General features: G+C 44.5%; 1 protein-coding gene across 8 annotated transcripts in view; it reads right to left on the reverse strand.

The window, feature by feature from the left end:
- The window catches only part of nav2a (neuron navigator 2a), a 189,898-nt gene that overhangs the window by 72,209 nt on the left and 89,788 nt on the right, over window positions 1-27,901 (reverse strand). For 2 of the 8 annotated variants that reach the window (XM_046395136.1, XM_046395150.1), the window contains one exon: window positions 2,104-2,221. In XM_046395136.1, the coding sequence (XP_046251092.1) occupies window positions 2,104-2,221 (118 nt within the window). Of the gene's footprint in view, window positions 1-2,103; window positions 2,222-3,653; window positions 3,769-4,771; window positions 5,030-24,906; window positions 25,788-27,901 lie in introns of those variants that run through there. The other 6 variants (XM_046395145.1, XM_046395119.1, XM_046395101.1 and 3 more) reach the window with 6 other exon arrangements.

A 27,901-nucleotide genomic window follows, 5' to 3' on the forward strand; every position in this document is an offset into this window, starting at 1 on the left:
AGGTCTCTGATTAGGCTGAAGTTTGCTGGACAGATTATCTTCCAGTCACCTCAAGGACAAAAACTTAACAGATAACATTCATCTGGAAGTTTCCTCTGAAATTGCTGACCTTGAGTATGAGTAGGTCAAATAGCTAAACATGTGTCACATCCGGTCCCAGTATGGCTGTCCTGACACCAGCAGGCTGCTCCGGTTTCACCAGAGATTGTGTGGTGTGAGGTTTTCCCAGTGGACAGGAGGCAGTAGGCAGAACAGGTGAATGGATCGCTCTAGTTCATGTTGTTGTAATGTGAGCACATCAGCAGAGGTCAGCTGAATATTGTATATTTAATACTGACGCAGTGAGAATACAATAAGTAAACTAAACGAAGGGGATGACGTTGTGGCACTTTCTGACCACAACTAAACCACTTCAGTTTCCTTCCTCAGCCTGTTCCAAACAAAGTCATATCTAAGAAGAAGGACCGCTCTGATAATCCAGGAATAATCAAGCTCAGTGCTGGTCAAGTATGGAAACCATTATTAAAGCACAACAATTACCAGAGAACAATCAGCAGATCATAGATATTCCAGACATCTTCACATCTCCTCTCCAGCATCCACAAATGAGCCCATGTTGTTCTCTCATCACATGCACAAATCGCATCTAAAACCAAACATTTTAATTCATTACTGCTTAAATTTGCCCAACACAAACACACTAACAAAACTTTAAGTTCCTGGGAGAATTTCAGAAAAGGCACCCACTGTATTCCACAACAGTTAGCCTACAGTCCTCATCGAGGTGTGCAGGGTTGACAGTTGCTGTAGTTGAAGCAACACACCCCTGGTGTAATCAGAATACCGTAATCTAAGCAGCCTAAGCACATCATGGCTGGAAGCTGGAAAGCAGTATGGAAGGTTATGACATGAGAGGAGGAGGCCCTCCAGCATGTGTTGTAAATGCATTTCACATGCAGTGTATAAAATGTCCTCTGATTCACGCAAACCTAAGGAGTAAAAAAAGAAAAATGAATCACATGCAACAGCTACAGTATGAGAACAGTGAGACACTTTTCTGTGCAACACGAAGCTGTACTCAGCATAGGAAGTGTAAATCTGGGTCAAAGACCCGGGGGAAGAGCTGGGAGCAGAGAGAGAGTCAGTGACATGCTGAGTCACCGGTCAGCTGGTGTCGGCCTGCCTCAGCCTCAGGGCTGTCTGCAGAAATGAAATGACCGGCTGACAGCCAGACGAAATGACAAGCTCAAGGATGACACAGATGAGTGTGACGGGTCAAAAACGGAGAAGATCAGACGACTTCAGCAGCAGGTTGAAGGTCTTCATAGCTCTTTTGTAATTTGAACAAACTGTACTGCTTCATTTGTGTTGAAGAGGTACAAACCTTTTCCATCTAGGGTCTTGAGACTCTTTGAAAACACAATTAAATCAAATTTAAAATGTATGCTGATCAATGTGAGCATAAAATTGTTTTCATTAGGTCATGAACAGCGTCCAATAAAGGGGGAACCATAATTACACATGCTGTAGATGACACCTTACAGGTAACCTCAGAATTTTTTTTTATTTTATTTATTTCTTGTTTTTAAGGTATCAGATATTTTGGTCCTGTCTGTTGTTTGTGTAAAGGACATATTTCTGTTGGTCAGTAACTTTCAGTAAGAATTACACAAGTTATTCAGAGTAAAGAACTTAAAATCTTCTCTTTGTTTCTGAAATTAAAAACAAAAGTTCATGGAGCAAACAAGCCTCCAGCCTCTTCAAGTTCACTCATGAGCCTTAAAACAAACGTGAAAAAGGACTTCTTCAGCCGTGATTAGTCCCGATTCTATCAGCACCTTATAGAAGAAATCTATATGTGATCGAGGCCACGTAAATGAACTCGTAAATGAAATGAAATTCACACAATTACATGGGAAAAGTGAGTAAAAACTTTATTCTGTAACACCAACTACCTTGAAAAAGAAATGCTTGCTATTTGATGATGATTTTGTAAAAAGCTGACACTATTGAATGGTAAAGGTCAATGATGTCTTTAAAATGATGAAATGTTTCACGTATTTTCTCAGCAACCACATGTTTTGTGTGTTTTGTTTTACTTACCTACGACCTGGATGATCTCAGCCAGCAGCACTCCATCTGTGACGTCCGTTTGCAGGTCCTTGATCAGACGCTTGTGTCCTGACTTGGCAAGGTAGTGGTTGGCCCAGTCCGTGTAGATCTGCGGTCAGACACAAACACAACCACGCCATTCAGTTATGAGCCATCAAAAATTAAATCCAGCCCGAAAGAGGGGCAACCCCCGTCAGTTCATCCACGTGGTTCAAACTCCATAAACACTTGAAAACTACAAAAAGGTACAAATGATTGAAGCAAATTTACGACTAATAAAATAACAACATGGTTGAATGGGAGCAGAGTAGCCCTCTTTCTTTTGTTGGGGCTCCGATCTGGCATATATCCGCGTGGTATTCAAATTGGGGCCATTGTGCTCAGCCAGGGCATTCATCTCAGAGTGCACGGCGGCTGTTTTCAATGGGCCATGCTGACATCACTCTCTGGGGACAGAAAAGACCCTTCACTGCCTGGAGGGGAGGAGAGGAGGGGGGCAGAGCAAGCATCTGAATAATCTGAATAGCTTCCTTCATAATTAGTCTCCAAACTCTCTCTCTCTCTCTCTCTCTTTTACCCCCCTCTCATCAGGAGAAGTGAGTTTCTATTTCTGGTGAGATTGAAAATAAATAAATAAATAAAGGCACGCAAAGGTCAGAAAGAAGTCGCACAGAACAGTACTTCAAATAAATATTTTTTTATTTTTTTCTGAATCTGATACGAGATTAAAGAGAAGAAGAAGATATAGAAGAAGATATTGATTTGCAGCAACACTCCGCTTGTTTGTAAACTGCAGAGGCTGTTTCACAAGTGTAACTTCAGAGCAGTCTCACCCCCACAGGGATCTGAGACATGTGCGACAGCTCGGCTAAATAAAGACACCTCTCCCTCTAGGTCACACTCGTTTTCAAAAAAACTGCTCTGCCAGTCTGGTGAAAAAGATGACAGAGGAAAGACAATCAGTATGTTTAAGTAACCGAGTTACTGTCAGCTTTTTGATGTCTTCAGTCTCGTGGAAATGAGAAATCTCAACCCAGTCGGCAAACTTAAATGTTTCAAAACATTTGTATGTTTAATACACATCACATCAATATTTCTGCAATACACAATATATCATTTTTTAGATTGCACATTCAAATCCTTATACTCAAAATAATGAAGCCCACAGGCAGAAAAAGTATACTCTATAGATCTGAATATGTCTACTTACAAAAATGAACATCATTAGTTGAAATTTGCAACAAACAATTAACAATAAAATTAACAATAAAACTTGCTAAATTTACTCGTGGGTTTTACAGCAACCGGCAGTTATCAGGTTGCCAGTATTCTTTGCATAAATGTGCTTTCTGAAGTAAACTTTCTCATTCAGCTTTACTCCCATTGAATGAGTGAAACTCAAGTGCATGTATTAGTACCAAATGGGTGCACAGCATTGTTAACGTCAGACTTCAGCACAGAAGTGGACACACAAACATGCATGGCGGGATGTGTGACACGACTCTGACCCTTGTTTCTTTGTGTTTGCACTGTAAACAGACCTGGAGCTTTTCTGCCATGCTACTCATCGGATGAATCACTGCTCTCATGATGCCTTACAACAGGTGTGAGCACTTCAAAGGTGCACACACATACACTCGTCTTCATGCAAAAGCTCTGATGCAAAAGGTTTATGAGAGTACACGACCACACATTAAACACAAAGAGCCTCCGAGCGACGTTTAAAATCACTGAGGCTGCATACCCAAACACAAACGCACAGATATAAACGTGCTCTTGAGTGACACACAACTAGAGAAAAGCCTTTGAGAGGCTTATTAGGGTCTACCCTTTCAATTCACACTCTCAGCTGGTCAGAGAAAAGGAAGTGCAGTGTTCAGGAGCTTTTGTGCATGTGTAAGATTTCTTTGAAGTAGTTTCAGGCAGGTTAATTGAGGGGTTGGAGTGTAATTAAAATCGAGGCGAAATGGGTAGCTGTCAGTCACAGAGCTAGAAACAACAGAGGGGGTCAAAGAACCTGAAGGCAAGTGCGGAGGGAGGGTGAGAGGAAAGAAAAGGGGAAGTGGGCAAGTGACAACAGGCTGCTTTTAAGTCCTGAAAACTATACTTTTCAAAACAGATTCTGCGTCTCTGATGTCTTCCTCTCGACCGAAACATCAGCTTCAAACTTTAAATGTGGAGTATTCTAAAACAGGGCTTCAACTAAGAATCACTTTCATTGTTGATTAATCTGATGATCATGTTTATAATTAACCGTTCAATCTATAAAATGTGAAAAACAGTGAGAAATGCTTATCGCAATCTCACAGAGCCCAGAGCGACATGTTCAAACTGCTTAGTTTGTCCATCCAACAATTCAAAACGCCAGAGAATCTTCACTTACTAACATAAAATACACAAAAAGCAGCAAAGCCTTACATTTAAGCGGCCAGAACCAGCAAACACATGACATTTCAGCTTGAAATGTGAATTAAATCTTTAACCAATGATAGCAATCACCTTATCCATTAATGACCTAAAATCCGCAGGTGTGGGCACCGTGATCAAGAGAAAGACAGTATATTGGCTTTTAGCATTTGTTTTTAAAGGATTTAAATTTTTAAGTTCTTAAAATTACAGAAATCAGTAAGAGTAAATCAAGTTGAGCAGTACAACCCACCGAATCATCACCTGTTGTAGTGATGTATTGTAGCTTTAGCTAACGATCTTTTTAGCTTCTTTTAGCTCCATGTTTTTCTGTTATGGCAGATTTACTGTAATGTCAATTTTCACCTGTAAACGACCACATTTCCGACAGTAGCAGGTAACCACTGTCAGCAAACAACAAGCTCCAAAAACCCGCTGTACAAAACCTGGCCAGCATCCAACAGACAACCTCAGCGAACAACGTTCGCCTCCAGCGTTAGCTACTTCCGTTAGCGGTCCGACATGTAGCAGCTACGCAGTCAGATATTTTCCTAACGAATTGGTGGACACTCAATCAGATAAAAGGTCAGTAAATACTGAACTTATCTTCATCACTTGGACAAAAACACGACTCCATATGAATATTATGTTGCTTTACGTCTCCTAGACGTGTAAATACACAACTGCTGTTAGCAAATACAAACTTATAAAGCTTAATACGTCATGAATGGCGCCTGCTGCGGCCTTCTTCTGCCCCCTAGTGGCCAAAAACACAATTAAGGAAGCTTCACTTGCTCGCCTGTCGTCATGGCCTGCTGTGACTGGTCTTAGCAAGGGTATGGGTTTGTCTCCAGTTATATTTCACACCTGTACAATAAATAGCCATCACCTGACTGATTGGAAGGGGCCACACGCCGAGCATGTGGATGCAAAATGTAAACATAAGGAATGAATTACTCATAACTATTAAAAAAGCAACCATCCTCAGTGATACATAACTGTTACTGAAGTCCATCCAACCACAGACCAAATGTTGCAACATCAGTCAGATGCCTGTAAATCAAAGACCGTGTTAATAATTAAAACCTAAAACCATCTCGTATTCATTTATCAGAATCATCTGTGTTTAACCGCATCTTTATAGTAGCTTCTGTGATCTGAAAATTGCTTGAAAGGTCACAGAATGACAGGGAGAGAGGTGGGGGCTGATGAGAAGCAGGCATCTGATCTTAGGGACATTTTAATAAGCTGCGTGGTTAGTGAAGAGCAGCATTGACTCCACATTGACGCAGTACATAATATCTATCAGACAGGAACGAGGTCCCACTGACTCCAGCCCAGCCTCTTCATCAGAGGGAGCCACTCTGCACATTGAATACAAATTTTAATCAAAACTTCTCAGGGTTGTAAATGGCCTATGAATGAATATTGTCATTATATCGGAAACTGATTTCACTGAATGAAATAAGACGGTGAACTACGGGCTAAGTGGTCGTCATTATTACTTCACAGGGCAGTTTATGCAAAGCAAGAAGGAAGAAGGTTTAATCTCAAGTCGATACTGTGCGGGGTTGGATTTTGAGCATCACCAGCTTTACTGTACCAAATGAAGTCTGTCTGCAGTGTGAAGCATTAAAACCTGTCACGTATCAAACGTTGGCATTGAACTGCATTTTCTGATGAGATGTTTCTTGATCTAAATCAGGAATATCCGCTAAATTTAGACCGTACTTTATTTAAATAAAACTGCGGCATGGCTGCTTGTATAAAAGCAACGTTAACCACTTCTGCAGTGGCTTAAAGTTTTGCTGCATTTTGTTAAGTGGAAAAAGACTTTAATACAAAACAAGGTTAGATTCCTCAAAATGTGATATTTGTTGAAAGTAACCAAAGTACCAAAAAGTTTGGCTGCTACTGGTTTCTTAAAACGTTTACAACAATCAAAAACCCCATCCTGGCACATTTCTGTGAGATGCGTACTTGTTCATCTGGATCTCCTCAAACCATCTTAATACTGAACCTCCTCAATAATGTAAACATTCGTCCTCCTCTCGCCTCTCCTGAAAAATGACAGATGATGCTAGCATCAATACCATCCATTGCCAGAAACTCCCAGAAACCTGAGAGTGTTTGTTCAGTTAAAGACTTATGAATACATTTTGTCTCTTTTTTTAATTTTTTAATTCCTGTTGTTTACCTTTACATTCTTAAGTTCACTAATCATTTATGACATTTATGTTTGCTTAGTTGGGCCTGTCTTGTTTCAGTTATATGGTGTGATGTGTTTATTTATATTTTTCAGCTTGTGTGGACATCAGGAAGACTAACAAACATTTTGTGGAAACTGATGAGGATTCCAAATTAAATAAGATTAGCCATAAGCAGCACCTCTAACACTGTATGAACACTGACTGATGTCGGGTAAATCGACACTGAGAGATTTCATCTGACCCCGGATTAAAGTTCAAGACCAGAAAACAGCCGTCCGTGATTCGTCAAGCTTCACGAGCACACGTCGCATGAAAGCCGGGACTCACATGAACGTTCACATGATAATCACCAATTTAAGCCTTCAGAAATCAAACAGAGTCAGTTCTTCAAAGCCTGTGACAAGCAGCAATGAGTCACTCATTCAGCCAGCTGCACACAAATCCAGCCTCACATCCAGCATCCCCGCTGCCCTGCTTTGCTGAGTCACCAGGCTGGTGTGTGTGTGAGATGCCTGCAGAAGGCTGTGACGCACGCAGGCCATCACCACAGCGCTGGGTCAGCCTGGGCAGACACACCGCGAGGGCAGCCAGGGCATCACACTGGGCCAGTGCCCTTGAAATGAAGGGGACTTCCTGAGGAGGGAAGAAAAGAGAGCTTTCTGTTTTGGCAGTTTAGCAAATGTCATGAAATATCATGACAGAGGTTGATTATCCAGTAGGAGGAACAAGACAGATGTGCTTTTGTACTCCTTGTGGCCATGTGTGTGTGTGTGTGTGTGTGTGTGTGTGTGTGTGTGTGTGTGTCGCTCTTTAATCTCTGTAGTTGTTGCTGTTGTTTGCACTGACACTGACCGCAGGGAACACTTGCATCACGGCTCCTGGGGTCGTTAAAGTTATGAAAAATGTTTTATTGGTGGACACAAGCAGACACACAGTGTGGTGGGAAGCACAAATTTTACATGTAGAATCAATTAGAAAGTCAAAGAGTCAGCTCAGAGGAAACAGTGAACCCAAAATCGATTAAACGTTTTTGACATTCGTGCTAGCAGCCATCAGTTTCGAACACATTATGCTGATTAGCAAGATTTTAAAGCTGACTTGTATCAGTATCACTGCTAAGTTTCGGAAATGAACACAGAAAAAAAAAATCAACATTTTTTTCAAAATGTTTTGTCTGTTTGATCTGCAATAATCACAGAACTGCTTCAGCTCTTCATTTTCTTCATTTAGGTGAACTGACAGGTAAAAACCACACAACAGAAGCCATCGAGTTTTCACTTGACACCAGTAATGTGTTAAATATGTTTGTACAGCACCTCGGGTGTGTGTTTTTAGCTCGATGGTGATGACGTGTTGCGTTTATCATTTATCCAGGGGGTTTTGAAAGTCTTTTCATAGCTGAGAGGCTTGTGAATTCTCTCGACCTGCAGAGAACATTTACACCTCATTTAAACCAAATGGGATCTGTATCTGGATACGGGATTGAGATGATAAACGATCCCATCTTGCCTTTCGTGTTTACACTTGGTATTTTTAACACAATCTTCTCATTGGGATCAGATTTGTGTCCTCCTGAGTAAAACCTGCATGTGAGTAATTTAATGTAGTGCCAAAGCAAACTCACACTTTTGTGAGTTGTTGAATTGCGGAAGACTTTGTAAATATGACAATTTCTTCATTATTTGTCGCCTCTTGTGACTTGGGCAAATATAATACACTAAGTCAACTCTGTGACTAGACAAAGTCGATGCCTTGTTGACAGCAGATTGGCAGCATGCACAGTAATTTCTTATTGTGTATCATTTACTTCCGGCCTGCGTTGCTTTCATTTTTTCTCATGTTTTGAGGGTTTCATGGCACAGAATAGAAACGTAGAGGCGTGTCTCTTTCCGCCGTCGCTCTTGCTCACTTTCTAATTTTGAACGACAACCTACACTTTACGTAAGCTAAAAACAAACGTGCATTAATGTTAAGTTGCGTATGGATGCGAGCAGGAATTGCGTTTACACCTCAGAAGATCCGCACACAAAGGGAGCCACAGCACTTAGATGATAAACTTAGATGTGCTCAGGCGAATCTGATCACATTCACATTTGCATTAACATGTGTTTTTCCTTATCCAGATACCAAATGCAGATTGCATTTTAGCAAGGAAGCGTAAATGGGGTCCAAGTATTTTACTTTGAAGTTCAAACATGTAAAAACCAGCAGCTTAGATGTTTTCACATGACAACAGTAACACCTCAGGTCTGCCTGTCATTTCTCACATACGTCGCTTACCGCTAAACAATTATGTTGATAACTTCAGCCCTCTCAGTCTTATTACTTTCAGGGTTCAGTAAGCGACCTAAAACGTGCTGCACTTAACATGCCATTATGAACTAATCTACCGACATGAGCAGGAACTATAAAGAGAACACAGCAGGACCAAAGCTGCCGTAAAGTGCTATCTCTCACGAGAAGCTTTCATGGGGAGCCAGGATTTAAACAGCTCTCGTTATAATTCAGGTAATGGCACTGAGCCGAGGGCCGAGTCCACACAAGACAAGCTCTGATAACAGCGCTTTCGCCTACCATTTCAAAGGAAATCTACCTTTGAACGTCAAACCCAGAAGCAGCTAAGAGGAAGGCCTCTTCCCCTGACCACGTTCAGGACATGCAGAGGTTTATGACACAGAACCAAATCCCAACAGAAGGCTCTTCATCTGTTCAGCGCACAGTGTCCGTTACCTGCTGCAGTCAGGGGGCTCCTAAAATAATTCCTGCCAGCTCCTGGGGATCTGCTTCTACCCCTGACGTTTCTATTTCAAGCTGACCCGTCCTCTCAGGTCTCTGAGTCTCATGACTCCCGAATCCCTTCAGTTAAAGTCTTTGGCGGATACAAACAATTTATCTTCACCGTGAAGACTACTGACCGTGTTGCTGTCCATTCACTGAAAGGCTGCTGACAGATCAGATTATTGCAAAGTAAAGTTCGCCTTAGTTCATCAATAGGCTGAAGCAAAAAGTCATTAATGATACCCTGTTCATTTCTCCCTCACCTCTCTGATTTCTTACCACTTTGAAGTTTTTGCAGGAGAAGCGGCTGTAGCTCCTGGCCGGCACCCTGAGGCCGCCATACTCCGCCATGTGGGCCCGTCCCTTTAGAGAAGGACAACTGCTAGGGCAAAGCAAACAACTAGAGGTCCGCAAACTTCCAGAAGACCCGAAGAAGAGCGTGCTCCGTCGTCAATGCGAGGTGGAGCTGTCTGACTGACATGTCTGTAACAGCCCTGCGTGTCCGTCTGGCTGTGTGAACAGAACATGACATCCTGACACTGTTTTAACCTCTCTCTCCTGCTCTCTGGGTGTCATTCACTCTGTCTGAGTCACACACCCTGACTCAGTTCCCTCCTCTGCTGCAGGCTGGAGAGACAGACCAGTAACATAAAACCTAGACGTGGAACATTTTATTTTTGGGTACTTAATATGTTGGCAAATTTGATTAAATCTCTTGTATATAATTTTCACAGCAACAGATCTGTGTTCTTTGACCCTTTACGGTGTGAGAGATGTTTGTCAGCTCTCTGTTGAGACAATATGTAATTCCTCACAAGTAGGACTGATAGTAGCAGCTGCAGCTATCTCTATTCACAAAAGTCCCAATCTGCTAACTTAAATGAACTTCTTAATTGGTAATTGGTAAGTAAGCTCAGCCCGGTCTCATTCCCAGGGTGTCACATACCACTGTTACCTCCTTCAGCATCTTGTCCAGATGCAGAAGTCCTTTAGCGTCCGTATGAGATGAACCGACCTTCTCCAGCGTCTCCAGTGTATGACCATCCACATGAATATGAGACAATCGGAGCAACTCCTCCACCTGACATAGTATACGGAGTGTGAAATTCCCAAGTGGAGGATAGGTCAGGGTTGAGTGGTGGGTCAAACAAATCAAACATCAATAATATCTGAACTTAACCAAAGTGCCATTTCATGTCAACATTGTGTTAGAAAGGCTTTGAGGCAGTAAGGTTACCTTTGGGACCTTGAAAGCTGCTTTGTATGCTAAGGGCAGTGATGAAACAGTGTCCATATCTGACAATCCGGGATGAGAACGTGTTGCAGGTGGGCTTTATGTTTGATCACGTTTCTGAAAAACAATATGGTGTACCAACGAAGCAACCCAGCCAACCTTTGATGGTATACTTCCTCCACCAAGCTGTGTGTTGTGCAAGACTGACTCAGCACAACATGTGGTGAGTCAGACCGGTAGAGAGGAAAGTTTTCAAGTGGACACAGCTCACAGCTCCCCTGTGACAAAGACAGATGGTGTAAAATGTGATGGATGTGACAGAGCTCCTGACACTGACTGGAGGAAGCTTTCAGTGTGTCCTCTCCCTCTGACACACCTGATGCTGTGCATTACAGCAGGTGACCGCACACACACTGACAAACAAGAAACTTCATAACTTCACACGGGAGGTCTCAGATCTCTCTCACAGGGCTGGGCTAATGCTTCAATCCATATTGTCTTATGTCAACTGGTGAGATAAATTCACACCAAACCAACCCCCCCACCCCCCAATCTTTATATAGTGAGGGTTAGAGAGTTCACTTTGGTCAGAGACTACAGTTCTACAGCCAAACATTATGCAAGAATATGTCACAGCGGGGCTCACACATACCCTATTTTTATAAAGATTTTCTACAAAGGAACACTTTTAGAAATCAGGGGCTATTGCTGACAGGGCCTCCATTACTGTATTCCTCTTTTATGCATGCTTGCTAATGACACACACACACACACACACACAGGCCTTGTCTACTTGTTGCAGAAACTACTTGAATTAAATGCCTCCCAACTGTGTGATAAAATTTCATGGTCAACTCTTGACCTTAAAGCATTTCTTGACCTTAATTATAATTATAATTATAACAAACTCCTTTAAATCCTCCAAAGCCACACTTTTTCCCTATCGATTGTTGCAGTTCTGTGCCTCTAAAACAACTCACTGGTGTCATTTGTTGTGCACCAAACATATTCTTGCCAGCGTTCCCCCCCGCTGCTGGATGATGCTGAGCCTCATCGATAAGGACTCAGCAGCTCTCAGTGCTGCTGCAGGCTGGGGGCGACATGTGGCAGCACATCCCCTCTGACCCAGTCTGGGCCGGCTAGCAGATGGCTGGTGGGAGAATGATGGATGGACTGATGGATACATTCGCACAATAATCTAGCAGAAGGATGCACGGAGGAGAGGGAGTGCTGGATGTTCAGGTGATAGCCAGCCACTTATCTTTACTTTCTCTCTCACACCTAACATGTTGAATTAATCAGGACTCTAGCTGTGAGTGGAGGAGCCCCCCCAGCTGAAGTAAGCCAACAGTGGGTGAAGGGAATCGTCGCCTCTCTGTGAACACTATCAGACACAGACAGATGGCCTCTGAGAAATCAGTGTCCCTCGTCTGTATGATATGACAACAGAGCACTGCAGCCTGCTCTGCCAGCTGCTGTGCTGCTTCAGACAGGACACAATGACCACAGCCCCACGCTTGACCACAAACCGGACTGAGGCAGGTCAGTTGGCTGAAGTGCATGTGTGTTATCCTGCCTCTGTCCAAATCTTTCCAACTCTGTTGTTTGATAAGAGGGGAAAAGGGCCTAAAAGCTGCACTGGGTCCTTCAGTAAAGCACTTTAGCCACACCAAACAGATCGGTACAAACAGTAGTTTAGTGTAGTTGCTAAAGACAAATGCAAGGCTGCTACCACAGATAAAACTGAACATATTCAATGAAATAAGACTCACAGAAACATAGACCCCAGAGGGGTCCCAAACAGGGTCCAAATCGACACCCAGTGCGTCAAACCACCTGCTTAAATTTCATCTATTTCATCATTTTAAATTTCTTGCTCTTGCTGGACTGTCCATCCATGTGTTATCCCTCTGTTTCTGTTCTTTTCTTCCCAGGCATTGTTTTTATAAAAATCATTGTTGCTGTAATGTCACATCTGCCAGACCAGTCACCGTCACAGCTCTACTAACCCCTGAAATGACCTTGAACCACGTCCTGATGTCGACACCTTGCACTGAGGGCTGTGCTACATGTCTCTGTCCTCTTGCCAAGGGAGGGACAGCATGACAGACAGAAGAAACTTGGCTGAGACATAAGCTCTTTTTAAAACAGATATCCTGCCATACTGCCATAAGGAGGACCCATCATTACGACGGCTTTTTGGTCTGTGGGGCCCCTGGCAGCTACTTTCCCCCCCTGGGGTTCTCTGTTGTACTCACACAGGCCTCTCAAGTGGCTTCAGCCCGCAGAAAGCTGAAACAGGCTACTCTAAATAAGCCCTCATGTCTCTGCTTGCTCTCTGTTTGGCACATGAAAGACATGTGGCGTTGTGAGGCATGGAGGCCATACCAGACACGTGCTAGACAAAACGACATGGCCAGAACTCTGCAGTTTAGAGTATGGAAAACACAGGCATCCGTCAGAAAGCCCAGAGACTGTGTATACGTGCGTGATCATCTGTCCATGCGGTAAACTGATTCGAATTGCAAAAATCTTACATTTGCACCCAGTAGTGACAGTTGTAATAATGCTTGTGTAAACTCAAAATCTCTAACAATCCCTACATGTTCAGAGGATAGTCCAGAATGTGATAATACTGAGTTAGAAATACTGGAACTTTGGTTGCTGTGCAGCTGAAATGGCACAGCAGTGTCTGCCATGCAACATCTGATCAGGACAAATCCTGGGACACGCGGTCTGATGCACACGAGGAAACAGTAGCCCAGAAGTGTCATTAAAGAGGACTTAGCTTGTTAGTTGTGCTGTATGCAGTGATTTCGCTGCAGATAACATTATCAGGCAGCTGCCTCACAGATGTCCTTAAAAATCAGCTCCTAACTCTTCGGGTGTATTACAGTAGCAGTGAAGGTCTGCACATCATGCAACCGCCGGAGTGCATTGTTGTACAGTTTTGAGCTCCAAAACTCTGCAATATCACTGTTTTCAAGCCAACTCAACAAGGTGTGAAAAGACTTTGATACACCCAAAGGGGGATGCGTGTAGCTGAGTCAGGCAAACCCTGAATCTGCTCAGTTCAAACCGGTTCAAATCTGAAAACCCTGTGTTTGACTCAAACTAAAGGCTGCAGGCTCTTCACCGCAGGCTATCGAAAACGTATGAAATGCCAATGAGTTAATCATCTACAAGAAAGCAATGCTGAATTGCAGCAACTTAATCCACCTCACTGGATTAAAAGACTCTCAAAACTGTGGTCGAGACAGGCAGCTGAATTCACCCTCCCTTCAGATGTCAAAACATGAATGAGTTGAAAGACTTTGCTGAGTCAATAAAGTCATCAAAAGAATAAATGAAAAGCAAAAGACCAATCAAGTGCATGCTGTGGCAGGTGAGAATCCGTCGAGGCTACGCACAGCGTGGCGAGACACTGCACCGTTTTTCCGCTCTGCATATAGTCAAACATCTAAACTCACAAAGCATTTGAAAAATTTTGATTTACGCTGCGTGGGTCACATGTTGACACTGGGACCGTGACCATCGAATAATCAATAGACGTGTATTAGAACAGGGAGGATTATGGACATCGACCGCACTTCATAATGAAAAGGAAGGTCATTTTAATTTCTGGAAGTGCGTGCACATGTTCAAGTGTGCATTCCTGTGATCCCTTTGTCATTTTCACTCACTCTCACACACACACACACACACACACACACACACACACACACACACACACACACACACACGCTGACCCTGTGGCCCACTGGCCTCCTGTCAGTCATGCTGTGTGTAATTAAACTACCCGTCTTATCCTCTCATCTCTAGACTCTGGTAATAACCTCCTGTGCTTCCCATCTCCCCTTCCTCTGTAGGCTCATAGCAGATCCAGATAAGGACCACGGCAGAAAGAGAAAGAGATGGACAGAGAGAGAGAGAGTGTGTGTGTGTGTGTGTCCCATCCACCTGTGTTGTGTGTAAACTCAACAGGGTGCTCATTATACAAACCGACTTTTATTAAATCTGCTGCTTCCTACTTTTATCACACACATCAGCCATTACAAGGTCCTTTTTTTCCTCATTTGTTTGCACCACATGACCAACCTGCACCTGACGCGCTCTGTATTTTATCACAGCGTTCCAGATCCTGCTGAATATTGACCATCTCTGTGGCATTGTACTTATATCACACCACACAGTGGGCAACAAGGCAGAGGCAAAGACTGTCCTTTTCTTATACACGCTTGAATGGATAAGAACACCCACATACATACACACACAAATGTGCTGCAAAGCTGTGGTTAAAGTCCTCGCTAAGCCTATTTTAACTTTCCATGCAGACATCAAAGTGAAGCTGGTATCAGGTGAGGGGAAAACCAGGATCCACGCCTTCAGCAGTTTCCTCTGATATTAAAAAGACCGCCACTAATCCATTGCTTGCCTGCAATCCAACACCTCAGCTTCTGTAAGGTTTTGGGCTGATGAGACAAGCATTTTCACTTGATACATAAACACACAGAAAAATAAAATCTGAGCGAGGCATGTCCTGAAGCTGCAGCATCCGGAGAGAAAGACAGGATAAAGATGTGAACGCGGCATCGACAGCAGATAAAAGCCCAAAGGGCCGTGATTTTATATTTTACACGCACAGAAAATAACTGAAGCGCAATAAATTGTTTAACTGCCCCCCTGTGTTTGACTTTTGTGATGACCTGGAAGCGTTCAGCCTACCAGTTTCATGGTGAAATTCTTCTGCTCCCAGCGGCAAAGCATCAAACTCATCTTGCGTCTTGCAGCTTCCTTCCTCCGAGACACCTGCCTCACACTGAGGAGGACTGTTGCATGGCCACCCAAGCCCACATAAAAGCCATCAGGACCAGGTCTAGACCAAACTGGACCCAACAGAGCTGCAGCAAAATGCAAGAAGCCACAGAGGAGGAACCACAAAAGAATCCAAGGATGAAGCTGCAGGTTTGAGAAAACGTCCTGAATGGGTGCACCATGTAGATCCAGAGGAGATGGCAGAGCTGCTGCTTGCTTGAGCCCCAGCAGGTCTCTGTATGCATGAGGTGTGTGTGTGTGTGTGTGGTGTGTGTGTGTGTGTGTGTGTGTGTGTGTGTGTGTGTTGGAGGGGGGAGCTCAGTCTCCAGCTTCTCTCCACCCACTCTGGGACACAGAGGAGGGAAAAATAAACGCAGGAGGCGAAAGGCAAGGAGAGCTTCGCAACCTCTGCTGCCGCTCTGAGAGGCAGCCAAACCAAATGCACCAAGAGGAGGAGGAGGTGGAGGAGGAGGAGGAGGAGGTGGAGGAGTGGACCCCCCCTCCTTCCCCTCCTCTCTTGCCCACGGCAACACATTGTGCTATTGCTCTTCAATGGACCATTGGTCATATGGGGAGGAGAAAGAAAGAGAAAAGGACGGACCTCTTAACCTTCTAGCACCCCTCCCCCGACAGTGGACCCCCCTCTGTGACAAAAAGTGAGGAAGGAGGACAAAAAAAAGGGAAGATCAGCGCACCCTGGATAATAGTGGAGAGACCATATAGTGGGAAGTGCAGAGCTCAGAGGCCAAACCACGCAGAACTCAACGCTAACCATCGCTTTTCTATTTATTATTTCTTTAACCAGCTCCTCTGCCGTCTGTTTAAAAAAAGCCAAGTTTTATTTTCCCCCGACCAGGGACGGAGCACTCTGGTCTCTGATCAGCCGTCACCCACATCACATTGTAGCAGCTGCATGTGTGTATTTATGTGCATGTGTACAGCGGGTTCATAACCTAAGCATTTATGTATGTGTGAGTGTGTGTAAGGGAGTCCACAGCACAGGATGCCGTCTGTTTGAGCGCGTTCCAACACCACTGACCACAAATTACAAGGCAAATTTGATTTTTGGGAAAGGCCCAAGATTTACAGAAAGTTCCCACAGTAGGGGGAAGCCTGATCACTTCCAGCAGGCTGCACAAAAATGTTTCACAAAACAACAATAACACTCAGGTCATGTAGATGACATGAAGTAATGACTTTTTTCAAGTCTGTTTTGCTTCTGCCAAACACTAAAACACAACAAAGATGCACCCTTTACACGCTTCATGACAGCTTGTACAATCAACATCTGTAAGAAAATTAGGAATTTTATGTTTCCAGTTTGTGTAAGACAAAAAAAAGCATTTGAAATGCACTGCTGACTGCAGGTCACAGTGTTGATCCATCTCTGAAGTTCACCTGCGGTTCATAAACAACACACTGAAACTGGTTAACTGCTGCAATGCAATACAGAGGAACATTTTCTAGCCACAAGTAACAATGCAAGCCAAAGGAGCTGAACTTTGTAAGCCTTGTAGATTTTTTTTTTCTATTTCAAATTAAAGTCCATGATGGCTGAAGCTTTGACTTGTGGTTTGCAGTGCATTTCAACAGCAAACGTCTGCACGTGTAGTCAGCGAGCAGCAACAGCCACCGCAGACAAACCGAACATGACAAAAAGGTGTCACTTTTAAAAACTCCACAGACGCCACAGTGAACTAACACACTCATCAACTGACAAATTCTCAAAATATTATTAAAAATGAGTTTCCCTCAGTGAAAATTTATACCACCAACAACTCAAACCCTTGACTCGCCGACTTCGACGTCATATAAGCAGGAACACGGCAGGTGAAAGCAAATGTTGTGTTGATGGACTGCACATCACTTTTTCTGGTCGCATGTAATCTTAATGTGGAGTTAGATTGCAACTGTTATTTGCTGTCCACATAAAGTGATTTAGATTAGTTCAAAAAGTTTCGTATTAATGTTAACCACGTAAAGCAATATCTCAGTGGTTTTAAGGAACGTGCTGGTGCAGCAACAACGGCAACAGCGCGGCCCTGGTTGAACCATGGATTTCTGTACAAAACTTTGTGTCGATCCATGTAGTAAAGGATCTGTGAGGATCATGAAGGTCTGTACAACCCATCCTACAGTTGTTAAAATATTTCAGTCTGGGCCTACCAACACTGCTATCCCTCAAGTCAAGGTGCTGCAGTGGCTGAAAAAAAAACATGTAGTACTTTTTCTACACTGTGCAGTAACGCAGCACAAGAGGAACCCATCTACTGAGCCTACATTGGCCTACACACACACACACACACACACACATGGAAACATCAGTGCCCGCTTGCTCCTAAACGGCACTGATTTAATGACATTCTAGCTCCACAAGAAGAGAATATGTCAGCGTTTAGTGCTTGTATTTAACAGTTTTAGTACAGGCTCTCAACAAGCTCATTAAATGCAGCCGCGGTGAATGGGCTGAGTATGGTTCCTTTCACAGTCCCAGATAAACCTCAGTGTGTCCGGGACAATGGGTGGGTGGGGAGCTGCTTTGTTTTGGGGATCCCCACCTCTGAGCTCTCAGGGCTGGGGAGGAAGACTCGGGTGATGTGGAGGTGGAGGAGGTGGTGGTGGTGGTGGGGGTAAGGGGTGACCCTGCTGCTCTACTAAGAGGGGTGGGGGTGAGGAACATATGGACTCACGAGCGGTAAAGAGACATGCACAAAAGCAATTGGATTGGGGTCTACAGTGGAGGTAATGGCATGAACTGACGGCTTGTCTTTTTATTGACTGCTTCTCTCTATCACCACACACATTTATCTTTATTTAACGTGGAATGACATGACGTTAATGTGCGATGCTGGCGCACATGCATTTTTTTAAAAATCTCCATTTTAGTGACCGTCTTTGTGTCTGAATGACAGGCCATAAAGCAGAGGAAAATGTTCATCTGAGTGCGTGTGGAGGCTTAAAACATCCGGAGAAACTCCCTGAAGCTGCACGACAACATCTCTTACATCCAGACATCTGACAAAAAGCCAAGAAATAGTTCATAGCTGTATTTATGTCTGTTTACACTGAAGAGTCACGTCAAACTCACAGCTGGGAATCAACCCGTCTTCTGCAGCTGCAACCATCTTTCCACCATTAAATATATGGAGTTATATTATAATATTATACTGTGTGGCCAGCAATCTGTTGTACATCAGGTGATAAAAGGCCCATAAAGTTCACTTTGTTTGGTAATAAAGTGGGTATTTGTTGCAACATAGCAGTGATGAAAGAAGTACTCAGATCATTTACTTAAGTAAAAGTGACAATACCACAGCATAAACGCAGTAAAAGTACAAGAATACCGGCATCAAGATACACTTAAAACACCACACCTAAAAGAAATCAGCAGAATAGTGCATATTATAATGTATATTATTCTATATCCAATAATATACATGTGGGGCTAATGTTAATTAATTTGTTCATATTTTAAATATTCAGTTACCTTATAAACTGTGGGTCAGTTTGTGAATCTTCCCTGTGGTGTGTCAATGAAATCGTATCGATATCGCTGTGTAAAGTGCTTTAAAGTTGTTACCACAAAAAGTTTAGAGTATTTTTAATTAAAAAAAACTGACCTGATGTGCAGTGAAATTTTAACTGATAGGTTTCATATTAGCAGGTCAACTAATGTGATGTGAGATCGCATGAGGAACACTATTTATGGTCACTGTTACGTCCAAACAGATTGTCCTCAGACTTTTTACACTGTATGGGGGGTCATGTGCGGTCACTCCTCAGACTCTGACCAGCAGACATCATCGTCTCTCCGTCGGCTCCATGGAGGTCATCCAACCTGCCTCTCGGTCCTCCGGGGAGGGTGACTTCAGCCCCGCTGACCTCTACCTCCTGCTCTCTCCTCCTTATTTTCCGTACTGCCTTCTGTTTCCAGACAGAGATGGAGCTGATTGCGTTAGTCTAACCGCCTCTGCAGCGCCGATTCCCCAGGGGGCGCCGCTCACAATGACCTGTTTGTCTGCACCAACGGGCTCCATGTGACAACTTAACGCAACGAAAGCAGTGGAGAGAAACCGAATAGAGGAGGGCACCTTGGGGGGAGGGGAGATCAATGAAAGTAGGTTGACTCAAGAGAAGCAGATGCCCGGACTTAATTAACATGGTTATATCCTCAGCCATGACCTCACACAGGAAGGAGAAGGAACGACCGCACAGGAAGTGGAATCTGATCGAGACACATTAGGCAGAGATGAGGTCATTACAACCGGAGCCAACTGCCATATGATCACGTACATCCTCGAAAAAAAAGAAAAGAATTAACAAAAAATCGGAGCTTTTCACAGGGTTAATCCAAAAAATCTCACTAAATCGTTTCGACAGAACAGGTTTTCTTTTTAATTCCTGAACATTTCGCCTTTCAAATGAAAGAGTAAGATAAGCTTTCACCTCACAGAATGAGCTTTCTGATGGAAAAAAGTGTAAAAATATGTGAAAAGCACATTTGTTTTAGAAAGTTAAAGCCCTGCTCAATGAGTAGAGGTGTGTCCGCTGTGTTCGGTACCTCTACAGGTCCCACACACTGGGAAAGAAAACATGCTTCGAGTCAGTTCTTAAACTGAAACAAATCAAAAAGCATCCAGGACTCAAACTGGATCTAGAAAGCCAAACATCGATGAGAATCCTTCTGTGCCGTCTCATGCTGAAGACGAATCCGCAGACTTCAGATGACTCTGAAGCACCACCGTCTCTCTGTTGTCTGAGAGACGACACAGAGGTGTGTTGTCGCTCTTATCAACAGCAACATGGGCTTCCTCCTGCCCGATGCTGATAGAAACGCATGTGGCGACCGCTGGGTGTGAACACCTCTTATCTCCAAAGTGTCAGCTTTTCTGATGGAAACAGCTTTTTCCAGCTTGACCTTTTTCTGCCAGCTTTAGGAAATAAAGCTCTGACACAACAGCTACAACCACAGAGTGATGAAGCACATGAGTCCAATCTGTGAGGATCGCTCATAAGACCCAGCAAGACGTGTCCTGTTTCTAACTCTGCTCTTTTGTCTGAACTCGTGCAGTCTGTTAAAACCTCGGTGATACCCTTCAACAACCAACTCTCCGACAATGAATCACTAAAACATCCATTAAATCTGGCTTGAAGAGACATGCGTTTATGTGTGGTCTTTTGTCATGGTAATAAACGAAGGCAGCAATAAAGTCGCTCAGACCCCCACCCAATCTGTCCTCCTCTGGGCAGGCAGGAAGACATTAGCAATCCAATGCAGCGCCATGGTGCTCTGCTTTTCACTCTCACCTGCTGGGCGGCGTCTTCAGGAGACTCAGGCTGGACGGAAAAGCCATAAAAAGAGTCATTACTGCCTTTCACGGGATGCTGGGAAGGAGGGGGGGATGGAGAGATGAGAAAGATCTCCTCTATGGGTCAAGAGAGATGAGTTTTAAAGGTCGCCGACTGGAGAAGCTGATATTAATTCCCCTGCATCATTATGTAATTGCTTTAACCCAACATTAAATTCAAATATCTGCGTTTGGTGCCACGAAGACGCGGTCACTAAAATGATGCTTGCTGGTTGCAGTGGTGTCTTGCTTGGCAGCCATCACGCCCAGCCAACTGTCACGCCACGAACACAACCAGCATCCCCGAGACGTTCAGTGACAACATTTTATTACAGCGACTTGGCCTTCATCGTCAAACAATCTCTCAGTTGTTTGTCAGAAATGTCAGTAAGTACCGATTAACTAACACCTTCGAAATGTCTGTTTTGTCCAACCAACAGTGCAAATTATTACATTTGTGATATAAAGTAGAGAAAAGCAGCAAATGTAATTGATAGACTGGCATTTGCTTGAAGTTAAAAACCGTTCAAAGCTGATCTACTCGTGTGTGTTCAACATTGGAGGGAAAACACACGAATGAATAACCAGCCAACAAAATGTGATGTCCTCACTGGTTTTCCTACTAAAATTCAGTCTAATCTCCATCAGTCTACAGTTTGCCATTAAAGGTCATTTAATTAACTCTGAATCCACAATAACTAAATGAGTTCATACGTATCAGTGGGTTTGCAAGGTGCACAGTCAAACCAGCTCTCTGAATGAAATTACACCCAAATGAAATAATTCAAATGAGGGAAATCCTAATAAATTACAGATAAATCAACGGAGCTCCGCGTCCCTGATGCGTCTCTCACACAGCGTAACGTAACAGTGATGATTTAATATCCACACTAAGCTCCTCTGTCCTGGATGGGGTCTGACTAAACTGTGGATCTTGGTTTATTTATGACAGGATCATCTTGGTAAATATTAGTCGAGGTGGCCTGCGAACCTCTTCGTCGGTCCCGCTATGTTTTTGTGTGATTGGGATTCAGCTCTCGGGCAGAGATGAGCTTTCATAATGAGTCTAATAAAGCCAGTCTTTACGCAGAGCCTGACTTAAGCCGTTATCTGGAGAGATACTTATTAAGATAGGAGCTCCTTATCTCACCAGCACACGGACAAATCTGTGGCTGTGTGTGAGTGTGCATGTGACTCTGCTGGTGTGTGTGTGTGTGTGTGTGTGTGTGTGCGCGCGCGTTCTACGTGACATATAAAAGGTCTATGCACGGTCCATGTAGCACCAGAATTTATTTTTCAAGGTCTCGCACTGTGAATGTGGCATTCAGAGATTCCTGGTTTGAATTTTTTCTTTTTCAAAGCCGTAGCTGAGATTTACTGAGCTGGCAACAATGAACACTTGGATTACAAAGAGGGGGAAATGAAAGAGTGTGTGTGAGAGAGAAGGAGGCTGGGGAACGAACACTGTGGCCTTGAATGACTTGAACACACACACACTCTGCTACTCACAGTTATGAATGGAATCGAGTGCAGGGCAAAAAAACGGCCACTAGAGGGCAGCATAGCACCTGAGCAAAGCTCTGCTCTCCGTAACGTAAGCGTGGTAGAAGGTTAAAGGTCAGCATTTCATGTGGTGTCACAAAGGAGATGGCAGGACCACACACACACACACACACACACACACACACACACACACACACTCCGTCCTCTCCTCACCCTGTGAAGACCGGCTCTGCCTCCTGCTGCTCTCGTTGCATTATGGATTAACTCTTTGTTACAGGTGTACACAACATGTTTGTGTGTTTAGTGCCAACTGGGCCATCCAGCTGGATGTCTGTGAGGAGCCTCAGCTACACTCTGCTATGACTCCACTAATCCTTCACATAGCTGCTAACACGTGCTGCTAGTAGCCATCTAACACAGCTTGTGTCACCTCTGCCTCACATTTCCCATGTTTCCCTTAGCGTCTGAAGCCATTCCTGTATTCAGCCTTGGTTTATACACTTTTCATAAGTATTTCCTCCTTTTTTCTTTCTTCTTAAGTGTTGTCTGTGTTGGGCCAATGTTTTGGATTTAGATCTCAAGTCCATCCTGGTTTAAAAAAAGTCATATAAAAATAAAGACCAACACTGATACAGATAGTAAGAGCAAGAGGGCAAATGACTCAAACCTCAGCCCACTCTTACGACTGTATTGGATTCACGTTTATTTTCTGCTATCGTGGGTGCTGAAATGTGGTCTGTCCAGTTTTTCTATAAAGCATTTTTCCTCCGTGTATCAAAAACATAAAGCAGCCTCCACGTCTCCCGAGAGCCTCGTCTCATCTGCCCTCAGAGCCGATTGGGTTCACAGTGAGGACCAATGGCGTCTTTGCACTAAATCCGCCGAGGGTTGTACCAGCACTGACGGTGATGCAGCGTGGAGGGTTCAGAGTCCTCGCCAGCGATTCTGCCTCTCGGTCCTTCCTCCAGTTCTGTCAGTCCCTGGGGTGAAGCGCAGCAGACACAGTCCAGAAACAAGGACGAGAAAACTGAGCTACAGCTAACAGTCCTGCGCTGTGTTCAAGGGACGTCTAACCGTTAGAGAATCTGAGTCATTTATACCCTGATAAAATGAACTGACTCACATTTTGCGCAATACTGTACTGTAAAACGACCAGCAGTGAGGCCGATTTGCAGGGACAATAAAAACAGCAGCAGTAAAGAGATTCCCTCACACACACACACACACACACACACACACACACACACACACACACACACAGGGTCAGCACTGACGGATTTCACTTTCATGACTGCAACATTCACATCACTGCTGCTGGTCAGGAGGGTCAAGGGTTAACCCTGCCGCGGGTGAAGAAGCCTGCTTCATCAGCACCACAGGGATGGAGAGAGGGAGAGAATGGAGGACCGAGAGGAGAGAAAGTCACGGAAAGTAGGTCAGTGAGAAAACGTGATTAGCCACAAAACAAACGACACCAGCGGCGGACGCGTGTCGTGTTCGGCGGCGCTGGGCTCCTGTATCTTCTCCTCACGCGATCGCCATCAGATCTGTCTCGCATAAACAACAGTGTGCTGGATGCCTGAGCGGCTCCAAGTCACGCTTTTCTGTCAGGACAGGTTGCCAAGCATGCACTCGCTGGCTCTCTAGCACACACACACACACACACACACACACACACACACACACACACGCACACACACACACACACACACACACACAGACACCTCCTTCCCCCTCACTGCCTTACATGGCATTAGAACGATCCCTCTCGCCGTTACAGCCGTTTGTGTGGGGTTGCTAAGCCAATATTTCTCAAACACAGCAACCCTGATATCCTGCTACGCTGCCATCCTGGACAGCAGAGACGCAGCCTGCGTCGTCTCCTTCCAGGAAACCCGCTCAGTTTGGCTCTGTGCTCCTGTTGTGCTGACTGAGCCAGAGAAAGTCTGGTGGTACTGAAATTCTGTGTATTTACTGACATAATTAAAAAAAAATCATCATTCAAAGAGCCACCGTGGCTGATAAAACATAAGATGACAGCTGATAATGTTGCAAATAAATGACAAAGTGACAAAAACTGAATGAATTCTGCTTTTCTGCCAAAAGATTCAGAATTGCTGGTTTTCCTTCATAACTTGTCAGAGAGCAAAATCCCACAGAACAGCATTTAGACCATGAAGGGATGGAAACCACAAAGTTATTAGTCTGAGGAAACAAATTACTAATTAGTAAAATGAAACACTATTGTAATTAATGTGCACAAATGAAGTCACCCCAGATGCCCGCTGAGCTCTGAACAGATTTAGGGAAGCAGAAATCAAAGTGAGCTGGTTTGAGTTTGAAGTGACCCCAAGAGGACACACATTCGTTACACAGCGGCTGCTTGGAGTAATAAGCAGCAGTGCTTAAGTGGACAGAGCTCTAATAAAAAGACAGCAGAAAAGGAAGGTGGAGCCCCACTCTGCAGGCAGGGGTGGAGGTCACAGCTTTACATCCTGACCTGAGGGTTTCCTCCAGCCTCTGTCCCTGGCGCGATGCTTCTCGGGGGTCTTGAGCCCACCTGCTGGCCCAGCGGAGGGCTGAGGGTCTTGACGGGTGCCGGAGGCAGAGCTAGAGCTGACGGCCTGCTGTGGGTCTGGGGGATGGGCAGGGCGCTGTGCACCGGTTTGGGTTTGGGGAGTCCCGACTTCATCTTTGAGGCCACGAGGATGGCTGGCATCTTCTCCTCGGGCCGCCTGATGACCACACACTCCCCTCCGTCTCACACTGAGGAGGAAATCCTGCTCCTCGTCTGCGAGACTCACATATGACCCGGCTACCTTCTGCAAGTCTGAAGGTGTTACCTGACTGAAGCAACACACGGGCAGGTTCCACACAGTCCACCACGTGCTCGAGGTAATGTGTGTAATTTGTCCGTGTCCGGGTCTCAGCTGCTCCTGCTGGATCTCAGCAGGGGCTGAGCTGAGCTCCCCGACATGCAGCAAAGGGGTTTAAGACCCACCAATGCCACCTGTTTCCTTCAGCTCTTTATATCATGTGAAAAAATCCCCCTCAGAGTGTTGTGTTAAAAAAACAGATAAAACCGAGAAAATCCAGTCTGGAAAGTCCGGGGGAAAGAAACAAATTAAAAATCCCACTTCACACTAAGAGGAATCCCCAGCTGCCTGGTGGCGGAGCGAGTGTTCCCCTCCATTTATTTTCAGCACTGACAGAGAGTCAGCAATTGGCAAAGGATTCCAGCTCCTCTCCCACAGAGCCCTGCTGATCACACCAGGTCTACAGGATGACGGGAGGAGAGACCAAACTCCGTGCAGGAGAGGAGAGAAGGCAGCAGAGACGCAGAGGAGAAAGAAAAGGCAGCAGCGACACAGCGACCGTTCGCCTCAGCGACTGCTCAGCCTGTGACTGCACAGCCTGAAACACACTGCGCTGTGCTGCCTCGCTGCCTCTCTCTCTCCGCTAAGTCCTGGTTAGCAGCAGGTGTGGCTTAGACCAGGACTGACATATGTGGAGGAGAGCTCAGCACATCCAGCCAGTATGCTCCTGCACCGTCCACACAAATATTTAATGTCATCTTGAGTTTGAGCGTCAGCCGTGGTTTCCAGTCCAGTGTGATCATTTCAATTGCACGTCGAGGAATTTGAATTTGAATCCCACAAGGAATAAGTGACCTTGACTTGAAATGAGACAAACCAATCATCTCATCATTTACTACCACTACTACTACATTTAATACTTTTATTCTGTCGTCATTTTATTGAGTTCTGTTTTTATTTCGCTAATTTTCATTAACAATCTGAGGAATATCTGCATCAGCCGATTGATCGCTTGGTGCTAAAATGCGACAACACGGTGAACAATTTCCTAATGTGACGTCTTCCGACTGCTTCAGATGCTGATTTTGCAGAACTGAAATGAATCCACTCTGACATCTTTGCTTTCTTGAAAAGACGAGGAAAACATCTTGAACACAGCAGCGTCTCACTCGAAGCACCACACGAAACGAATTAGCAGAAGTTAACAACATCACAGACACGAGAAACGGGAATAAAACCAAAGAAAGCGCTTTTCATTTCAATGTGAAAAGATCACATCAGGTCATAACGCAGCTAACCAGACAAGATGGAATTAGAGAAAGTGCAGATGGATGTAGCACACACACACACACACACACACACACACACACACACACACACACACACACACACACACACTTTGAAAGAGCAATGATTTAATCCAGGAGAAGATGTGGTCAGTATGTTAATCTTAATCCTGTTAACATTAATCCTAAATTATGTAAATGCTAATATCTGATTATGATTTAATGTGGCTTTGGTGTGTGTGTGTGTGTGTGTGTGTGTGTCCCAACATTTGATTTGAAACAACTCATGTGCTTACAGATTTGCAGGTCCGGTGTTTTAAATCAAGCTAATCGAGTCAGGCAGCGATCAGCCTGGACGTGTCAACACTTCAACGAGTCTGAACTGGTTTTCACGGTGCTCAGGTTCTTCTTCCATCCAGTCAGGGAGCGTCATCACAGCCAGACTGCATGTCGTCCTCAGACCTGTTTCTTTATCATCCTTCATGTGGAGGTGGATTCATAGCCTGCTGTGGATCACACCAGGTAAGACTGTGAACTCGTTGTAGACGTTTACAGAGACAAACAGAAGCTCCGCCTTGTCGCCACTGATAACGTCGTGGCTGCTCATGAGTGAAAAGCCGGGCTGCCTTCCTGACTGACAACACACCCGCATCCTGACACCAAAACACACGCCTCGCCGCAGACCGAGACGTATAGGAAAACACGGTCACTCCACCCCGCGAGCCTCCGATGACGTTTAGAAAACGGAAAGAGGAAAAACACGCAGAGCACAGCGAAGCAAAACAAGGGAAACTTCCACTGTTTTCATGCTGTCCTGTGTGATGGTGAACGTGTACCAGACCCTCACGCTTAACACAGCGGCGAAACAACCTTTGAAGATACCTGATGACAGTACAGTGCAGACTAATAATAGAGCCGGCTGGGCTGTAAATGGGTGGTATTGACAGTAATAACTAGGACACCCACTGCCTGCTCTGCTCTGTGTTTATACTGTATTTCTTCTTAGAATAATAAACGTCCGTGTGGGGTCGATGGCGGGTGTTTGCTGTGAGCTCTGCAGCTATAGAGAGAGAGAGAGATTAGTGTCAACAGATGTATGCATCTGTATATTTTGGCAGGTGGTGCTGGAGTAACATGACGGAGTGGCAGAAAGTCAGCATTCGCTTGACATTCGGCACATTTGGCATAATTCATAACAAAGCCGTGAATTCTCAGCAAAGTTTTACGCCTTTGCTGCCATCAAACATCAAACTGTGCAGCCTTGGCAGGTCTACACTCCATGATTGGTTTATAGTTTCAAATTTGGGTCAAAAGGAAATTAAGTTAAAGTTCAGACACTGACCAGAACTTACAACAACGTTTTCATTTCACAGCGTTTTCATGTGTGTTTGCT

The sequence above is a fragment of the Scatophagus argus genome, chromosome 1, assembly GCF_020382885.2.
Source record: "Scatophagus argus isolate fScaArg1 chromosome 1, fScaArg1.pri, whole genome shotgun sequence".
Classification (NCBI taxonomy): domain Eukaryota; kingdom Metazoa; phylum Chordata; class Actinopteri; family Scatophagidae; genus Scatophagus; species Scatophagus argus.